General features: G+C 64.8%; 2 protein-coding genes across 2 annotated transcripts in view; one reads left to right on the plus strand and one right to left on the minus strand.

The window, feature by feature from the left end:
- EMIHUDRAFT_202768 (putative sensory transduction histidine kinase) overlaps positions 1–1,181 on the minus strand; it is a gene marked incomplete at both ends in the record, with an annotated part of 1,967 nt that extends 786 nt beyond the window's left edge. The window contains 2 exons of the mRNA XM_005784524.1: positions 426–518; positions 792–1,181. Of these exons, the coding sequence (XP_005784581.1) occupies positions 426–518; positions 792–1,181 (483 nt within the window). The remainder of the gene's footprint in view (positions 1–425; positions 519–791) is intronic.
- Positions 1,182–14,034: 12,853 nt separating this feature from the next.
- On the plus strand, positions 14,035–18,096 carry EMIHUDRAFT_415245 (hypothetical protein; the record flags this gene model as incomplete). The annotated part of the gene is made up of 10 exons (XM_005784525.1): positions 14,035–14,302; positions 14,360–14,367; positions 14,548–14,880; positions 15,068–15,439; positions 15,525–16,394; positions 16,494–16,629; positions 16,864–17,345; positions 17,421–17,576; positions 17,652–17,749; positions 17,834–18,096. The coding sequence occupies 9 exons, from the start codon at positions 14,035–14,037 to the stop codon at positions 17,718–17,720; spliced, it is 2,694 nt and encodes an 897-aa protein (XP_005784582.1). The 3' UTR covers positions 17,721–17,749; positions 17,834–18,096.
- Between the last annotated feature and the right edge of the window lie 1,202 nt (positions 18,097–19,298).

Genomic DNA, 19,298 nt, shown 5'->3' on the forward strand with positions numbered 1-19,298 from the left:
AGGCTGCGAGAGGCAGAGTCGTCGAGCGGGAGCCGCCGCAGCAGCAGGCTGCACAGCGTCCGCGTCGCCGCAACGGGCGAGCGCAGCTGGTGGACAGAGGAGGCGAGGAGCTGGCGCAGCTCGTCAGCGCCCAGCTCGCCCATCTCCTCGCCACCGTCGCCTCCGCCTCCGCCTCCTCCTCCGCCGCCGCCGCGAGCTGCTGCGGAGGAGGCTCCGCGCTGCTCCGCGTCGCCGCCGCCGCCCGTGACCGGCTGGCCGCGGCTCCGCGCCGTGCCGCCCGCCCCCCTCTCCGAGGGCTGCGCGTGCGGCGAGGGCCCTCCCTGCCTCCGCCGCCCCCTCCTCCGCCCCTCCGCCTCCACCTCCCCCCCCTGCCGCATCCCGCCGCCGGCCGCCGCGCCGCCGTCTCGCGGCGCGTCGCCGTACACGATCTCGCGGTAGCCTCCGCCGAGGCCCGAGTACCTGCGGTCGAAGAGGGCGGCGACCGCGAGCGCCGAGGCCGCAGCCTCCAGCTCGCGCGCCTAGCGAGGGCGGCTCGCATGCTCGCAGAGAGAGAGAGGGGCGCCGCACCGCACCGCCGCAGAACCGTCGCCCCGCCTCCTCTCTCTCTCTCTCTCTCTCTCTCTCTCTCTCTCTCTCCCTCCCTCCCTCCCTCCCTCCCTCCCTCCCTCCCTCCCTCTCCCTCGCGGGATGCTCGCCTGCTCCTTGGTCCAGGACGCAGGTGGAGGGGAGGCGGGCGGCGCGGCCTCGCTCAGGCCCGGCGCGGCCCGCCAGATGGCCAGCATGCCGAGCACATCCGAGCCGTGCACGAGCGGTACAGAAAGGCCCGCCTCAGCAGCCTCCTCGGGCAGCCGCCCCAAGGGCAGCGGCGAGGCAGCGCGCGAGAGAAAGGGGTACGATGGCATCAGCGACCCCGCGTCGGTACCGCCCGGCAGCGGCGGCGAGTCGACTGACGGCCGGACGCCCTCACCGACGATCCATACCTTTTGGGTCGCCGGCCAGACCGCGGCCGGCACAAACTCGAGAGCGCCGGTCCGTGGGTCCTCGCGCCGAAAGTAGATGGCGGCGCGAGAGGCCTGCAGCCGCGCGCCGAGCACCTCAAACTGTGCCTGAGCGACTGACGCAAACTCAGGCGTCATCGGCGTTAGTGGCTCCCACAGCCGGCCCGCTCCGTGATCGCACATAGCCGTCGCCGCGCGGTGGCGCCCGCGCGCGCCGTGGCGAGCCGCGTGGCTCACCAGGGCACCGAGTATTAGCACGCCGCGCATGCGGGCACGCAATCGCCACCGCCCGCGCCGTCCGTTTGGCTTGCCCCTCGGGGGGGGGGGGGGGGGGCTTCACCAACCCTTTGACCGGGTCCTCCAAAGTCGATCGGCCTTGTCGTCCAGGAACCCGTCGGCGGTCTCAAGGGCGCGACCCTCGCTGGAGGGCATCTCCCTCGCCGGGGTGGCCCGGTCAACTCCGTGCCGCGTCGCGGCAGCGCGCGCCAAGGCAGCATCACCCCGGCCCTCCCCCCAAATTGGATACCCCCCCCGGAGGGCCTCCGGGGCGCAGGGGCACCCTCCATGGGGCACCCTGCGATCGAAGCACGTGCGCTCCCTGGCCCTTCCAGTCGTGAAGGGCGTCGCCCGTCGCGAGCTCGGGGTGCCTGCCGGATCTACTGAGATCCACCCGAAGGTGCCCACGGGAGCCCGGCCTCCATGGCCGACGACTCTAACTCGCCCGAGGGCGAGGTTCGGGGAGGGGCCGCCCTCTCCAGCCCCGCCGCTTTCCGGACCCCCTGCGCCGCGACCTTGTCCGTCGCCCTCATTCAATAGAGCAGGCATCTTCAGGAGAGATACGAGATGCGCGGACACAGAGGGAAAAGAGACACCGTTCGCAGGGCGTCGGGGAGGGGTGCATGGTGCAGAAAGAAAGAAAGAAAACATCCAACCCAAACGTGAGGGATGGGGGAGGAGGACAGGGTCCAACTGGGTCCAAAGAAAGAAAGAAAGAAAACAGACATCCCAAGGGAGGGATGGGAGGACGGCACGCCGCCACCACACAGGGATTTTAAGGAGAGAGGTGTGGTGCTGCTAGCCGTCGCCCACCCTCGGGCGTCTATCTACCTCTTCCTTCTCTCTTCGCAGGGATGTTGATCATTACAAGAAACACGGTGCAGCGCCTCCCAAGCCAATGGTGTCTAAGGGTCTTTGGCACTCCTGGATGCATGCACGGTCACAACGGAGTAGCAATGTTCGGAAGTGTCCGAGCGGTCCCGAGCGGTCCCGAGCCGTCCCGAGCCGTCCCGAGCCGTCCCGAGCCGTCCCGAGCCGCCAGAGCACCCCAGAGCACCCCAGAGCCTACCTGAGAGCCCACGGCCGCTTGGCAGGCACCTGCCAGGAGCCTGTTTCTGGTTTGTAATGACTAACTCTAACATCCCAGTTTCTCGCTAATTCTCGCAGCGACCTTCATGCCACCTCGCGTTCTTCCCACTCTCGTTGTTCTCTCTCGAGCTGATTCATCTTCTGACTCCCCACCTGCACGACTCTAGCCTTTTTCAAATTTTTTTGCTCTTCAAATCGGTTCTCTGGTTCACGCGAATCGGCTTTTGATTTTCCTCTTTTCTTCGCCGCATCAAAGGCTCCTCTACGTCGTACCTCATGCCTCAGCGTGTGTCGGCCCTCCGCGGACAGCAATGCGATTGCACCCGGTGATCTGCACATCAGCAGCTGTGTGCGGTCATCAATCGCTTTGTATCATTGACCTTGCTTGGTACACGGGACGAATACACGCAGCAGTGCGCGCGTCGGCAGCGCCAGGCGAGCGAGCACAACACTGCGGCACGTTGAACCGGCGGCGACCCCAAAGGAAGACTCGGCGACTTTCGTCGGCACGCTTGGTAGTGACCAGGAGAAGAGAATGGCGCCATTTCAAGGCACCGTCGGCGTGGCAGGGGAGGGGTAGAAAGAAAGAATCTTACAGCAAAACTCCCTCGCACAACACTGGGCACGGGACTGAAAGAAAGAAAGAAAACAGACAACCCAAGGGAGGGATGGGAGGACGGCACGCCGCCACCACACAGGGATTTTAAGGAGAGGTGTGTGGTGCGCTAGCCGTCGCCCACCCTAGGGAGTCTGCCTCTTCCTATCTCTCTTCGCAGTCTCTCGCCGATTCTCGCTGCAACCTTCATGCCACCTCGCGGTCGTCCCACTCTCGTCGTTCTCTCCCTTGTCACTTCCTCCTCTGTCGCGTCGTTCTCTTCTGCCTCGTCCTGCGACGCCGCCGCCTGCCGGTCCCTTGTTCTCGCGGCTTCTTTCGCCTTTCGGCGCAACTCCGCCCTCCTCGCGGCGTATCCTGGCCCCTCGAGTCTATCGAGCTCCCCTCGCGCAAGGACCACATTTCTGACTCAGGGGAGGGGTAGAAAAGAAAGAAAGAAAGAAAACAGACAACCCAAGGGAGGGATGGGAGGACGGCACGCCGCCACCACACAGGGATTTTAAGGAGAGGGGTGTGATGCGCTAGCCGTCGCCCACCCTAGGGAGTCTGCAGGGGAGGGGTAGAAATAAAATAAAATAATACAACGGACATCCCAAGCTAGGGCTGGGTCGAGGACAGACACGTCCCCACCTTTGCAGGATTTTGCAAAAGCGAGGGGGGAGGGCGCATCGCCGCGCGGAGAGGGCTGGGCACAGGGCACAGGGGATCTCTCTCGCATAGGATATGCACTCGGCGGCACGAGGGCAAGGCTGGGCGTCCTATGTTTGTGCTCCCCCCCGGACCCCTCGCTCTCGGGCACTAACCATCTGACCACTCATCGACGGGGCTTGGCGAGCGGCCGCGCTGCGGGGTAGGGCTGGTGAGAATGGGCTCTGGCCACTCGCCCGTGCGGTTGTAACCCCGCATCTGTCGGACAGAGGCCTCGACCGCCCCTCGCGGCAAGCTCTCGAGCATCTCGAGCAGCTCGCCCGCCGCCATCGCCGCCTCGTACTGCTCCCGGGGAGGGGTAAATAAATAAATAAATACAACGGACATCCCAAGCTAGGGCTGGGTCGAGGACAGACACGTCCCGGGGAGGGGTAGAGCAGATCTTCCGAGTGCGCGGTCATCTTTTTTTCGCTTCTCCTGAAAAGCCAGCTGCGTGCCCGGGTCCGAGGCGGCCGGGCCGAGGATGCGCACGGCCGCCATCCCCGGTGGCGGCGGCTCAGCCATGTGGTCAAAAGGGAGCACAACGCGGACGACCCGCAACGGCGAGCGCGCCATCCCCTCGGCCGGCTGCGGAGAGGAGGCGGTGGGGACAGGCACACGAGCCATCGACTCGAACTGCTGCTGCGCCGCGGGTGGGTAGATGGCGATGTCCGCAACAGGCAGGCTCTTTGAGGGTTGCCGACATGGAGCAGCCTTGCTCCTCTTGTACCACTCTGCCCACTTTGCTGCACCGGTGAGACGCAGATACACGGGTGCCCTTCCTCGCGGTAGCAGCCAGAGGCCAAAGTCCGACCAAGCTCGGCCCAGGGCTGCGGCAGCTTGCATGTCGGCCAGACAGGCAAGGTTGGCATTCCTCCCATTCATTGCAGAGAAGCGCTTGTTGTACCCGACCATCGACCCATGTCCACCACTGACGCCGAGCAGCTCCGCTGTGAGCGTAATCCCGACCATACTTTTTGGGAGGTGCAGAATGCGGCTCAGACGGCGAGATCGCACCCGTCGCCGCCGATCCGATGGGGTGTCGGCTGCCTGAATGGGAGTGGAAGCGGGGCGCGGAAGGAGAGATGTGGGCCCCTCTCGCCTTGACCGGCCGACGGGCAGTCGGGAGTGTAAGAATTGTATACTGCGACTAGTGTGGGACCTGCGGCGGTACCCGTCTCTGTTGTTCGGGCAGTGAGAGACGCAGGATCTGCACGCCAAAGTGGCGCCACTCCGCATTTGCATTTTGGTTTTGGGTTGTCGGAGATCATCCATCAGCACTCATGTCTCATCAGTCAGTCACGTCAGTCAAAGCAGTCGTGGCACTCATCAGTCAGTCACGGCAGTCAAAGCAGTCGTGGCACGTGGAGCAGTCGCTGCATGCAACGGCGCCGCCACACGCTCCGGACGACCCCGACACACACCGACACACCACGCACAATGGGAGGCTATCGCGCACGATCGGGCATCGCGCCGCAAACAACTCGCCGCACAGATGGGGGGGGGGGGGGGCAGAATCCCACACACACCGGAGCAGCACAGACACCTTACACGTCAGCGCTCGCTCGATGTGGCCGGCGCTCTCCCCTCGGTCCTATCTCGCCTTTTCAACGGCGGCGTGCGGCCACGCGCCGCGCCGAGCCGGTCTCGGCGGGAGACCTCGGAGCCGCACGCGATGCGGGCATGCGCGATGGCTCCGTTGGCTCCGTGCCTAAGGCAGATCGATTAGGGTGTGAGCTGCGGCAGCCACCGTTTCTGTACCCGCTCGATCACGTGCAGGCCGTCGGAGGCCGCGCTGGATGGCCCAGGGCCGGCGGCGGTGAAGGCGTCCGTCGATGAAGGGATGTCGTCGAGGGAGCCATCGTCCTCCGCAAATGGTGCACCGGTCCAGTTGTCGGAGTTCGAGATCGCAGTCGACTTGGAGAGTGTGTTCGGCCCTTGACGAACTCACGGAATGTGAGCGACTTGGTGCACGCTGGGTCGAGCATCATGACTCGCACCTCATCCTGGGCGAGGAACTCGCCCAGGGACCAGCTGTTGGCGTCGCCGTTTTGATCGAGCTGCATCCACTGCATGGTTTCGTAGTCAAGCGTAAACGCCCAGGAGTTGGTGCCTGGGTGACTTGCTGATGAGAGCGCCTTCCAGGCGGGCAGTCGTGCCCCTCACCTACGGTCATACGGCGGCGTCAGAGGGGGGGAAGGGGCGCGAAGCGTGAACATGGAGGCAAGCAGGTGGTGGCTGCACCTGGCCAAAGCCGGCGACCTCGAAGTTGTCGTAGCTTGTGCGGGTATCGCTGAGCGTGAGAGGGACCGGATCGGCAGCAGCATGGGCGGCCGCGTCAGCGGCCGGAGAGGCCGTAGAGCCATCCGACGGAGGCCGGTCGTGCATCGGCGCGTCAGCCGCAGGGGCCGGGGGGGCGGCGGCATCCATCGCTGCGGGTCGCTGCGGGCCGACGATAGTGGAGGGATCGATCGTGGCGGGCGGATTTCGGCTGGGACGTTCTACGGTTAAACCAAGAGGGCGCCGGCCGCACGTTGGGGATGATCTCATCGAGATAGCCAGCCATGTCAAGGTCGCCACTCGAGGCCTGCCGCCGGGCCTCGTCTGCGAGGTGCCTCTGTAGTTCGAGTGTCTGAGCGACGTCCCGCTGGCGTCGCCCCTCGAAGCGCCGTGCGCCGTCCTGTGACGCGGAAGGTGTTTCCGCCACCGCTGTGTAGCCGAGCCTGCCAATGATGGCGCCCGACGTTCCCTCCGGCCCCGCCAGCAGCGAGCCGTCGCCGTAGATGTCGCCAACCAGCCCAACCGCCGCCATGACTCGCGCCCGAGTTTGTGGCTCTGAGACGGCCTTGACCCTCACTGCCGTCCAGCCTGAAGCGGCAGTCGGCGCCACGCGCGCAAATACGGCCAAGATATGCTCGTGGTTCGGACTCTCGCCTCTGAGTGCAGCATAGTGGATAGGCAGATGGGCGAACTCTGGGAACAGCGCGGGGAGTGCCGCCTGGGCCGTCGTCTTTGCGGAGGTGCGGACTGCCCCGGTTAGTCCCTGCTGTACGTCCAGCTCTGGCAACAGTCCGTCGCGTAGTAGTACAAGTGGGTTCGTCGCACACTCCACTAGGCAGACGAGGAAAGCTTGCGCTCCCAGCTGTCGCCGCCTCTTCCCGCTGGCACCGCCCGTGGATGACTGCGGCTCTTCGCCCGGCCGTTTCCCCGGTCCCCCCGAAGCGGTCGAGTCTATGTCCATCACCTCGCCGCCCGCATTTGGAACAGTGACTGCCAAGGCGGGATACGTCTCCGACGGCGGCCGTCGGTCGTGATGTAGCGCGACCACGGCCCGGCACAAGGCCGGGGGATACTCCTCCGCCTTCCGGCTATGTGAGACTCCGTCCACGTCGTTGCCGCGCAGTCGAGTGTGCTCGCCTCGGCCGTGCTTGCACCCTTTTGCTTCGAACGTTCTCAGCAGCCCTGCCCGTCGCGCCGCCGTTGGGTTGAGCAAGAAGGTCATGTGCTTCTGGTATCCCGGGTGTTCGTCCGCACCAACGGTCGCACAGCGTGGGAGTGTGACAAAGACGGACTCTGTCGTCCGAATGTACTCTCGCATGTCCTCGCCGTCCCAGTATGAGAAGTGCTGCGCGGTATCATAGCCGTTTCCTGATCGGAACCACGGCTTATCGCGATCTTTGCAGTCCGGCGAGCTCTCGATTGAGACGGAGCCCCCTCGGTGGTGTAGCTGGAGCGCGAGCGCGAGCGCGTTGTCCCTGACCTTGCTGTCGGCTTCGCAGCGCTTCAACGTGGCCGGGTTCAACGTCGCCTTGCCTCTTGGGGCCTCCGCGCTACGGTACTGTCCAATAGGGGGTCCGCCGTCCTGCGACAGGCACAGAGCCGGCGAATATGTGGCGCAGTTCGTCGAGATGTGCATGCCCGTGATGTCCCCTGCGGTGATGCGTTCACCAATCGCCATCCTGACGGGCGGGTGCTCAAGGTCCATGCCCTTGCCTCGCAGCAGGTCCAGTGGCAGGTACGTCATAGACTTCGGTATGAAGTCGTCCATACCCCCCACGCGGATGCGTCCCGCTCCCAGAGTGACCAGTCCGTATTCGTGTTTCCCCCGCCTGAAGCTCTGAATGGAAGGGTGCACGGAGCGAAACACTACCTGATCGGTGTGACTGATCGAGCAATCCGGCTCGGGAGCTTGTAGCTCGGGAGTCGGGTTGCTCGACGCCTGAGCGGCGTCGGCCTGAGTGGCTTTTGTAGCGGCCTGAGCGGCGCTACAGGACCCAGCCTGAGCGGCCGTTACGCCCTTGGCCCTAAGGGCCTCGACGGCTGCCTGAGCGGCGCCTATGGTGATATCGGCAGTTGCGTCCCCTGCGGTCGCCTGAGCGGCGCCGCCAGGCGGGCGCGACCCGAGCTCGGACATGTCCGCTTTGGCCGCTTGAACGCGACGCTCCCCCAGGTGACGATCACCTCGAAGCTTCCAGACCTTGCCCTCGACGTCGGCCACCTGCGTCTCCCCGCTAGCGCCCGTAAGCCCGCGGAGAGGCACGAGGATGATGCCCAGTGCCTCGTCGTTGGTCTGGAAGCGCGCGCAAGCGTTGTCGACGCCGCAGTCGAAGAGGTGGTCAGCGCGCAGCGCGTAGCTGCGGTGTGTCGAGTCCTGTGACCGCCCCAGATGGCGGAGGAGGATCCCACTCTCGTCGAGGCGCCGCAGCAACCTGTATGTCTGACCGTGCTTGAAGGTCGGTGGCTCCGCCTTGCTCGTCCCGAGTACCTCCTCGGCGATGCCACGCATGGCCGTCGTGGCGACCGAGTTGTCACTCGCCTGCTCCCGCGACTCCGAGATAGGCTCCACGCGGCCGTTGGGGTTCCGAATGAGGAGGACCACGTCCGTCCGCCATAAGCGAGAGTATCCGTACAGGAGGACGCACGTTGACGTGTATGAGGCGGGCGCCGTCGGGTCGTGTCGTGCTATGGTGCTAGCCTGGGGGACCTGAGCGGTCATCCCGTCAGCAGCCTGATCGGTGTCCTGGGCGCGGCACGCGGACTCGGCGCTCTGCGCTCGCGCGAGATCGGCCTTGTGTCGTGCCCCGCATCCAGCCACGACCCACTCGCCCAGCAGCAGGAGGTGGCATGCCCAGCCCTTGCGTAGGGCGTTGCAGCCGCATCGGTAGGCCAGATGACCCCCTGCGTAGACGTGGTCGATGTCGGTCGCCATCGCGCCTAGTAGTGCCTCGTCGACTAAGGTGCACTGCTCGGGCACTGCGAGGTGGCTCGCCTCCAGCCGTTTAAGGACGTCGATTGCCCTCTCGCTCCCGAGACGGGCGTATACTTCTCCGCAGTGGTTGAACACCGCCGCGGCGTACGCCTCGGATGTCTCTCGGGCGACCCTGATCGGGTTGCCGCGTGGGTTAGGCGGCTCGCCTTGTCGGGCCCGCCTAGCGGGCTGTAGGCGGTGCTTTGCGCTGGGCTGTGCACTGTAGTTCGGCGGGGCGTCGTCCTTCGCCGCTAGTAGGATGACTCGGGCGCGGAAGTCCGGCTCCGGGACGCCCTCTGAGCGAGTGCGCCGAAGCAGCTGCTCGTCGCCGGGCTCTGACGTGCCGCCTGCCTTGCGTTCCCACGCCTCCGCCACCGCCGCCGCCGTCGGCCGTGGTGCAAACGCCACACGCCGAACCGACTGAACTGCGTCGAGCGCCGCGCGTGCCTGCCGCCGCTGCTCCTCCGGGTCGCACTCGGCGAAGCGAGCGCGCCGCAATGCCAGCCGCTGTGCCTCTGCCGTCGCGCCCACTCGCTGAACGCGGTTGGCGTTGACGACTGCGACGTGCCGCGTCGTGGAGATGTCGGACGGAGGACTCAGGCGCGCTTGCCCGCCGTCTGCCCGCGAGAAGATGTCTCGCCGACGCGGGTGCACAGGCCGAACTCCCGCTCGTGGTTCTTGTTGCGGAGCGTCTCTACACGCAGTTCGTGTGGCGGCGTCCCGGAAGTCGGGTTGCCGCAGCCACAGTCCCAAAGCTCGCCCTCATTAAGCTGCACCGCGTAGACCACGCAGGCGGTCTCGGCCTTGTCTCCAAACTTCTCCTTGAGATGCTTGCGGATGGCCTCGCGCGAGTAGACGTAGGCGGCCTCTTGTCCGAACCTGAAGCCGTCGTGGCCCACGTTGACGATGGCCCTTGGTGCCGCCGTGCCGTCAGGCTCCTTCCGCTTCTTGCCCTTCTTCTTGCTGGGCTTGCCCACGGGCTTGCCTGGCGGCGGCGGCGTGGGCGGCGTGGGCGGCGGCTTTCCGGGCGGCGCCTGCTGGCCGCTCTGCGGCGCGGGGGCGTGACGAACAAGGTTGAGCGCCCTGTGCCGCCGCACCAGAAGGATGGTCTGATCAAGCTCGCTGAGGTACGTGTCGTAGTCCTCCTTCGCTCGGAGCTCGTCGCCGATGAACGATGTCGAGCGCGACGTATTGGAGTCGAACGCCGCTTGTATGCGAAGCTCCGCTTCGTCGAAGGCCGCGTCCACCAGCATCGCCGCGTTTGTCGCGCCGTCCGCGAGCACCCCGTTGGCACGCGCCTTAGCCAGTTTGGGCTGGATGAACGTCAGTAGAGACATGTAGCTGTTCTCCGCCTTCGGGAGCAGCCCAATTGACTGGAGGATCCGCGGCATGTACATCAAATGCGTCGCGAGCCTGTCCGAATCCGCCAGCACCTGAGACGTGGTCATTGCCTGGTAGGCGCTGTCCCTGATCGGTACCGCCGTCTCCCCGAGATGCTCTCCCGCCGAATGTCGCAGGATGGGGCAGATGAAATCGCGGTCCCAGTTGATGTACTTCTTCGAGAGCTTCCCGGACCTCAGGTATTCGAGCGCGGCGGGGCTGAACGCATCGATCTTCAGGTCCTTCATCGCCACGTCCGTGCCGACAATCAGGTCGAGGAGGTGGTCCGCCCAGCGTCGCGGCAGCTCGGCGTCCTCCTCGCGCAACAGACCGGATGGGAGGCCCACCGTCGACTTGGTGACGCCCAGAACCCACTTGATAGGCCTGGGGCAAGTCGACGCGAGAATCGTCCTAATGATGTCGTCACCCGATCCGCCTTCTGCGTGTACCTCTTGGATGTCAGCGAGGAGCTGCACCATCTTGGACTCTTGGCCCTGTAGCCCGCCGCCGGGTACGCCGCCTGGCGCAGCACCCGTCTGCCCGTGTGCTCCGGGTGTAGCAGAGAGTTGCTCGCATAGATACTTGATGTTATTCGAAGGCGACCAGGACTGCTGGTAGTGGCCTGCGAAGTCGACCATCTTCTGGTCGAGCGCGGGTAGGACGTCGAAGCCGAATGCTTGCCCCTCGAGCACTTTCGCCGCGAGCTGGAGGATGTACCCGTATGCTGTCGGCCCGGCGCCTGTCCACTTGGCCAGGTTTGGGTAGCTCTTGAGTACCGTCGTGATGTTGTTCTTGATGATCACCCGGTGGCGTTCAGGCTGCGTCATGTCGAGCGTGAACCGCATCAACTTGAGGCGCGTCGTCCGAGTCATGTCCTCCGGGAGGAGCGCCGCCGGCACCCTCGCCACCGCCCGAAGGCAGTTGGCAAGCGCGTCCACCGCCGACAGCTCGAAGAGCTCCGAGTCCATCTTCTCGGCGTACTTTACCATCACGCCTGTGACGACCATGAACTCGGAGGACGTGTCGTCCTCGTCCGGTTGCTCCGCAGACCACGGAGTAAGGCAGTTGAGGAAAGCCCAGGGTCCAAGTGTGTTGTCATCTCCCACCAGGTTGTCCACTGTGAGCTCGTTGAAGGTCACTAGGTTGTCCGCCTGGTAGGCTTCCAGCCCAGCGTCATAGCGGTCGTTGTCGCTGGTGACGAAGAGTGGGCCCTCGGGGTCGTCGAGATCGAGGTGCTCTGCCGCGAAGCCCACCAAAGCCTCTCGGAGTGCAAAGGCCGAGGGGAATGGCGTGTCGTCTTCCGCCGACCAGAACCTGACCTCCCCAGCGTTTACAGCGATAGCGAGATTGTTCAGCTTTGAAGCAGTGGGGGCCGAGTCTTGACCATACCACATGATGTCGCCGCCGAGGCGGAGAGCCCCGAATGCCACTGTGATGATCCATCCTGGCACGACGACGTAGTCGGGTGCGTGGCCGAAGTTGGCCTGAAAGCGTCCTAAAGCGAGAGCGTTGAATACCCAAGAGTCTTTGCGGACATCGAATAGAAGCTCGTCGGTGAGTGCGGCGAGCCGAGTGCCCGCGTCGTGGCTGTGATCCCCGTGCAGGGTGATGATCGGTCCCGACATGAGCACGACACAGGGGCAGGGAGCGGGCAGCCGCACGAGGAGGGGCGCCAATATTTGGGGCGCCGCTCTGGGAGGCTTAGCCGGCGCCCGTCGGAACGATCCATCGTAAAAGTCGTAACGTTCGTATGACTTCTTTTCGATGCGCCCCATCGTCAGCCGTCGCCCTCACTCATGGGGGTCTGGGGGTCCGGCCTCCTCGCGTGCGGCATGGTTTTCTCTAAAGCCCTCAATACAACTACCATGAAGGGAGCGGTCACGACAAACGGCAAAACCAAGAGCGTCGGCGCCGACAAGAGAGACTTATAAGGGTAGAACACATCGAAAGTGGAAGCGAAAACTCAGCCTTGAGTTCTCAGCGTCCTCACGGCCCGCCAATGGCAGACCCGACTCCCTCCATCCGTGTGGCGCCGCCCGATGGTGCCGGGAACCCCATTCCGGAGCGATTTCCCCTAGGGTTAGCGCCGAAAAAGCCGGGCCCCTTAGCTCCGGCTAGGGCTGCGGGGCCTCCGAAGCCGACCCGAGGAAGGGCCGACTTAAGGGTTAGTATAGCGGGCCGATAAGGCCGCCCACACCCGCGAGGATGGTTGTGTGTTTGCCTCCCCGACTCGGACGGCCGCCTCAGAGGGCGGGAGTGCTTCCTCTCGCCCTCTCACCCGCGGGAGATGGCCGAGTCCACGGAGCCGCACGCTGCCTCTCCTTGGACGCAAGGCTCCGACTTCTATAGAGAAAACCCCATCTGCACCAGCGTTTTAAAGTGAAATCGTCAAGAGAAATCGACGCCCCGGGCTGGGCTTTGGGGTAGGCAGCCACCCTTGTGAAGGTGAGGCGTATCTGCCGACCTGTGAAGACGCTTTACTTGCGAGCAGTGCGTGGACCAGATGGTGTGAGGGCACCGCAACATGGCTAAGGAGGCAGGGAAGCTTCTGCTCCGAGACGGCCGCTCAGGACCGCAAAATGGTGTTCCTGAAGGTTGTGTTAGTCGGGCTGGCCAGTCCCCGGGGCCTGACGGTCCAATGTTTCCCTCAAGAGTACTTCTCCCCTACCCCACCCTTCCACTTTAGATGTGTCGGACCATACGACCACAACTGTAGCTCCCTTGAGCACTTGAGCACCGGATAGGGCCGATTCCGCATGGTACGGGACCCCTCGATCGTCTCGCCCACCCTCACTGGCGTGTTCATTGGGGGGGGGTCATAACAAGTAGCTCCCTGTCTTCTGCCCCCACCAGGCGCGCGCGCAGGCGGGCCCCAGGGCTACGCCCAGAATTACGCCTCGCGCGCATCGAACGAAGGCCGCGCAGACACTGGGGGAGTGTTGGGAGTGTGAATGAATGCCCCTACTAGTGTATACAGAGAGAGAGATGTCCGCATGTCCCTGTCTGTTGGGTACTGTCCGTCCGATAGTCGAATGCCTTGTTCCAGAGGGATGTGTCCTGGACGGCGTCTCGGCATGGTCCTTCCTTCAACGAGCTCGTGCCTTCAGGCTTTGGATGTCCGGGAAAAGAATCCTTAATGTGGCGGTAAGGCTCGTACCGCCTGTCAGCCAGAGTTGGAAAGAATTCTTACAGCCCCGCGTGCCGCGTCGAGCCTTACCGGGAAAAGAATTTCATGTCAAGAAGCTCAGCGTGCAGCAATGCGTGTGTGTGCTATGGCAACGTGAAATGATATGGCAACGAAGTCTGGCTTCTTCTGTTTTGTTAGGATGCAGTGACGTGACACACACACACACACACACACACACACACACACACACACACACACACACACACACACACACACACACACACACACACACACACACACACACACACACACACACACACACACACACACACACACACACCGCTCACCCACGCGCACCGGGCCTTGCTCTTTAAAGGCCTATTTACGGCAACCAGCAGGCCGCCTCGCGCACTAGCCCCCGCCCCAAGCAAGACGGCGCGCCAGCCCTCACCAAAGAAGGCACCAGACCAGCACCACCAGGCGAGCTCCTCGCTCCATGGAGCCGTCTTTTGTTTGCTCGCCAAATCGGTTCTGGTTCACGCGATCGGCTTTTCCTCTTTTCTTCGCCGCATCAAAGGCTCCTCTACGCGCGCGGGAGGGCCCGGGCCGCGCTACGATGGACGTCACATCGGTGCTGCTCGCCGCGCAGTCCCATGACCAGGCGATCCGGCAGCAGGCCGAGCAGCAGCTCGAGTCGGCGAAGCAGCAGAACCTGGCGCGGCGCTCGCTGCGGTGCTCTCGGCTCTGCACCCGACTGACAGCCGCTCTCTCCCCCTCCCCCTCCCAGCCGCTGCTGATGTCGCTGATGGCGACTGAGCTCGCCAACGAAGGCAAGGAGCTGCGCATCCGCCAGGCCGCCGGGCTGGTGCTCAAGAACTGCCTCAGTGCCAAGGCGCGCGCACTCCCGCCCACCAATCCCCTGCGCTCAAGCGGGCCTGCAGCGCCGCGCGTGCTGGCTCTGCGCGCGCCTCGCGGCCCGCCGCGGGCGCTCTCTCGCACGACGGCGCGCCGCACGCGCGCGCGGAGCGTCGTCCTGTGCGAGCCGTCTCTCTTGACAGAGCTGTCTCAACACGCTTCGCTGCCCGCCGGCACGCCTTCCACCTGCCGCCGCCTGCCGCGCGCCGCGTAGGACGGGACGAAGCAGCAGCAGCTGGCGCAGCTGTGGCTTCAGACGGACGCCAACGCCAAGCAGCAGATCAAAAACACCGTGCTCGGCACGCTCGGCAGCAGCGTCAAGGCGGCGCGGCACACGGCCGCGCAGGCCGTCTCTGCAATGGCAACCATCGACCTGCCGCACAACCAGTGGCCGGAGCTGATCCAGGGGCTGGTCACCAACGTGACCCAGGCGCCCAACGGCTTCGTCAAGCAGTCCTCGCTCGAGGCGCTCGGCTACATCTGCGAAGAGATCGATCCGGACGTGCTGCAACCGCAATCCAACCTCATCCTTACCGCAGTCATCCAGGCGACCGCCACTTCCGAGAACCGCCCCACTCCCCACCTCCCACGCTGCGCACCCGCCAGAGGGCTCGCCGGGGCCACGCCAGGCGCCGCCCCGGCCCTCTCGGGCTGCCGCCGCTGCCGCCGTCACCCTCGCCTCTCTCCTCCCAGCCTCGCCTGAGCTGCTGCTGCTGCTGCGGCCTCCCCCCCAGGGCATGCGCAAGGACGAGGCGGACGAGGAGATCCGGCGCGCGGGGACCAACGCGCTGCTCAACGCGCTCGAGTTCGTCAAGACCAACTTCGACAACGAGGTGGAGCGAAACTACATCATGCAGACCGTCTGCGAGACGTGCACCGCCGAGTCAAAGGAGCTCAAGTCGGCGGCGTTCGAGTGCACCGTGCGAGTAGTCGAGCTGTACTACGACAAGCTCGCACCGTACATGCAGGCGCTGTACACGCTGACGCTGCAGGCGATCGAGAAGGCGACGCACGACCCGGCGGAGGACGAGGTCGGCCAGCAGGCCATCGAGTTTTGGTCCACCATCTGCGACGAGGAGCTCGAGCTGATCGAGGAGGCGCACGAGGTGGAGCAAGAGGCCGCCGCGCCCCTCTGCGTAGAGTGCCCCCCTCCCGACCCTTCACGGGCCCGCCCGATAGGCGGAGCAAGAGCAGCCGCCGCGCCCCCCCTCGCGGCCGTGCCAGAACTTCGTGCGCGGCGCGGCCGCCTTCCTGACGCCGCTGCTGCTCGAGGGCCTGACGAAGCAGGACGAGGACGACGACGACGACACGTGGAACGTGGCGATGGCGGCGGCGACCTGCCTCGCTCGCGTGGCGCAGGTGGTCGAGGACGAGGTGGTGCAGTACGTGACGCCCTTCATCGAGCGCCACATCACCGCGACCGATTGGCGGCGGCGCGAGGCGGCGACGCTTGCTTTTGGCTCCATCCTGGAGGGGCCGTCGCCAAAGGCGCTGCAGCCGTACATGGCGGACGCGCTCAACCTGATGATCCGGCTGATGCGCGACGCGTCGGTCCAGGTCAAGGACACGGCGGCGTGGACCATCGGGCGCGTGTGCGAGCACCACATCCTCGCGATCACCGCGGAGCAGTGGCAGCAAATGACGCGCGCGCTGCAGCCGGGGGAGCCGCCCGAGGCGGAGGGTGTGCTGCTCGCGGGGCTCAAGGACGAGCCGCGCGTCGCCGCCAACGTGTGCTCCGCGCTGCACAACCTGGCGGAGCACTGCGAGGAGACGCGCAACAACCCGACCAACGTGCTCTCGCCCCTCTTCGTCGACCTCGCGCGCGCGCTGCTCGCCTGCACCGAGCGGCCCGACGCGGGCGAGCGGAATCTGCGCGTCTCGGCGTACGAGGCGCTGAACACGACGCTCACCAACGCGGCCGAGGACACCAAGGCCCACATTGCCCAGCTGCTGCCCGTCATCGCGGGCCGGCTCGAGCAGTCCTTCGCGATGCAGATCGTCTCCAACGACGACCGCGAGGCGCAGAACGAGCTGCAGGGGCTGCTGTGCGGCACGCTGCAGGTGTGAATAGTGTAGTAGTGTTCACGCAGGTGGCGGCGCCGCGCGCTCCGCTCTCGCGCGAGGGGTGGCTCTTCACACCCGCGCCCCGCTGCGAACCAGGTGGTGACGCAGAAGCTGGGCCAGCTCGACCGCGAGATGGCCGACCGCCTCATGCAGCTCTTCCTCCAGGTCTTTGGCTCCAAAAACTCGACGGTGCAGGAGGAGGCGCTCATGGCCGTCGGCGCCGTCGCAAACGGTGCGACCGCGACGCGCCGCCCGCCGCCCTCCTTCAGCCCCGCGGCGGCCGTCCGCGTGAGGAGTACCAGACGGCAAGAACTCTGACCTCCCCGTGAGGGACCCGTGAGGGACTCAACACCTCAAGCACTCTCCGACGGACCCCGCGCCTCCTGCGCCGCTCCCCTCCCCCCTCCCCCGGCCCACAGCGACCCCACCAGCTCGCGACTCACCCCGACCCTCGCCCTGCCCGCAGCTGTCGAGTCCGAGTTTGAGAAGTACATGCCCCACTTCCGCCCCTTCCTCTGCCTCGGCCTCAACAACTACGAGGAGCACCAGGTCTGCGCCGTCGCCGTCGGCGTGGTTGGCGACATCTGCCGCGCGCTCGAGGTCAAGGTGCTGCCTTACTGCGAGGAGATCCTGCAGCTGCTGCTGCGCAACCTCCAGAACCCCGCGCTCAACCGCAACGTCAAGCCGCCCATCCTGTCGTGCTTTGGCGACATCGCGCTCGCCGTCGGGGGCAACTTCGAGGCGTACCTGCAGGTGACTATGTCGATGCTCGAGCAGGCCGGCATGACTGCGATGGACGTGTCCAACCCGGACTTGGTCGACTACTTGGGGCAGCTGCGGGAGGGGATCTTCGAGGCGTACACGGGCGTGCTGCAGGGGCTGCGCGCAGATAACAAGGGGCCGAAGTTCACGCCCTACCTGCAGGGGGCGATGCGCTTGCTACACCAGGTGGCGCTCCCTCCGGCCAGAGGCGCCGACTGCAGGATGCGTTGGGATCACGGCGCCGGCGCGTGCTCCCACCAGGTGGCCGAGTCGTGCGGCCACGACCATGTGTCGGACGACCTCTGCCGCGCCGCCGTCGGCGTCGTCGGAGACCTCGCGATGACCGTCGGGCCAGAGTTCACGCGGATAGCGAAGCAGGAGCCGCACAAGAGCTACTTGAAGGTGCTGCTGAAGGAGGCGCGCTAGCCTCGCCAAACGGGGCGCTGCGGCAAGCGCGAGCAGCAAACCCACCACGAGCCTGCGTCTGGTTAGGCGCGCCAATCGCCCAACGAGATGACGCAGCAGGTTGGCTCCTGGGCGACGCGCACAGTGTCCCAATAGCGGCCAGTCGTACCGCCGTCTCCCGCGAGGCGCGCCCTCGCCCCCTCGCCTCTCTCCCCTTTCCGCCCGACGCCGCCTCCCTTGCATCTCACCCCGCGTAACCCGCTGCACAGGCGGTTTTGGCCGCCAGCAACGCTCCGTCTTGGTTGCTGCGCCGGCCGTTGTATTCGCATCATATGCACGCCCCCACCCTCTGTATTCCGGCGGCACCCAACCCCGCTTCACTCTAGTTCGGCGTGCGGCGCGCTGGTCTGACGAGTGTCAGTGATCAGCGCCTCTCGCGCTATCAGCTAGGTGTGTCGCGCTGTGTGCTAGCCCTCCGTATTGCCCCTGCGCGTTGAGTGTTTCTTCTAACAAAGAGATTTAGGGTACATTGAAGCTGCAAGCGCTCAAGCTTCCTCAGCCACTCGATGTGTTCCTCTCTCTTCATTATGCGCGCTGTAGCCTCATCTCATTGAGCTGGAGAGTGGAGTCGCCGCCGGCTGCACGCCGCGCTCTATTAGTGAGCGAGTATTTGGAGAGAGCGCCGACGGAGTAGAATGTCCAAAAAAATCGCAGGCGCGCGACTTTTACCATTTTGCCCCGGGCGGGCCGCCGGGCCCTACCTTCAGGGTGGTGCTCACGCGAAAAGGAATCGACGCGATATGTACAAAGCATACAAGAAGAGGAGAATTTAAACAAAACAACTCTCTCTCACAGCAGACAGGCTCGACACAGGTGCGAACTGGCGCGTGCTAGTACAGAAGAGGAGAAACACCAGTGATGACGAGACAGAAGCTAGCGCGGACGAGAGCAGGGCAGACCCGGGGACGGCGGAGCCGGAGCAGACGGCATCGGCCGCCGAGGGAACGTTGGGAAGAGGCACGAGGAGGGCGGCGACCTCATCCTCAACCGACTATGGAGGACCCGTCGCCAGACAGTCGCCAGACGACGCGCAGGGCAGACGATGTGGAGGCGGAGCAGACGCGCAGGGCGAGACGAGGGAGGGAGCAGGACTTTGCAGAGATCAGCAGGAGGATGTACGAAGAGATTAGGAGCAGCAGGGACCCGAGGGACCATGTGGAAGACGGCTAGTGCTAGCCCGCCGTACTAGCCCCCCATCGGGAGGACGACCCCGGCTAGTCGCCGACCACACCCACAAAGAACCCTGCACAAAGATCGCACGGGCGGGGACCTGTTCCTTTTTACCCACCTCACAGTAGAGGTGTCCGTTTTTATTTATTTATTTATGGCGCAGCCAAAGAGCCATGCCTTGTTGCCTGAGAGGGCCTGACAACTTGTACGTTGTAGCGGAGTAGCGCTACATGTTTGGACACACGGCGGGCGCTTTCGAGGCGAGCAGCACAGCATTTTTCTAGCCAGCGTGCGGGACCTACTTTGCGGGGACGATAGCTACTTACTACTTATACTGCACAGTCGCGCTCCCAATACGTGCATCACTTTTGTGACAGGCCTCAGACTTTGAGCGGCCATATCTCGGTATAACTATTGATGAAAACTCTTCGGATTTGGAACGGGGGCCCGGCCCCAGTTCGAATGGCGATGAGTTCTCCGGTGGTTCATCAATAGTACCGAGAT

This window comes from Emiliania huxleyi, assembly GCF_000372725.1.
Source record: "Emiliania huxleyi CCMP1516 chromosome Unknown EMIHUscaffold_17, whole genome shotgun sequence".
Lineage (NCBI taxonomy): Eukaryota > Haptophyta > Isochrysidales > Noelaerhabdaceae > Emiliania > Emiliania huxleyi.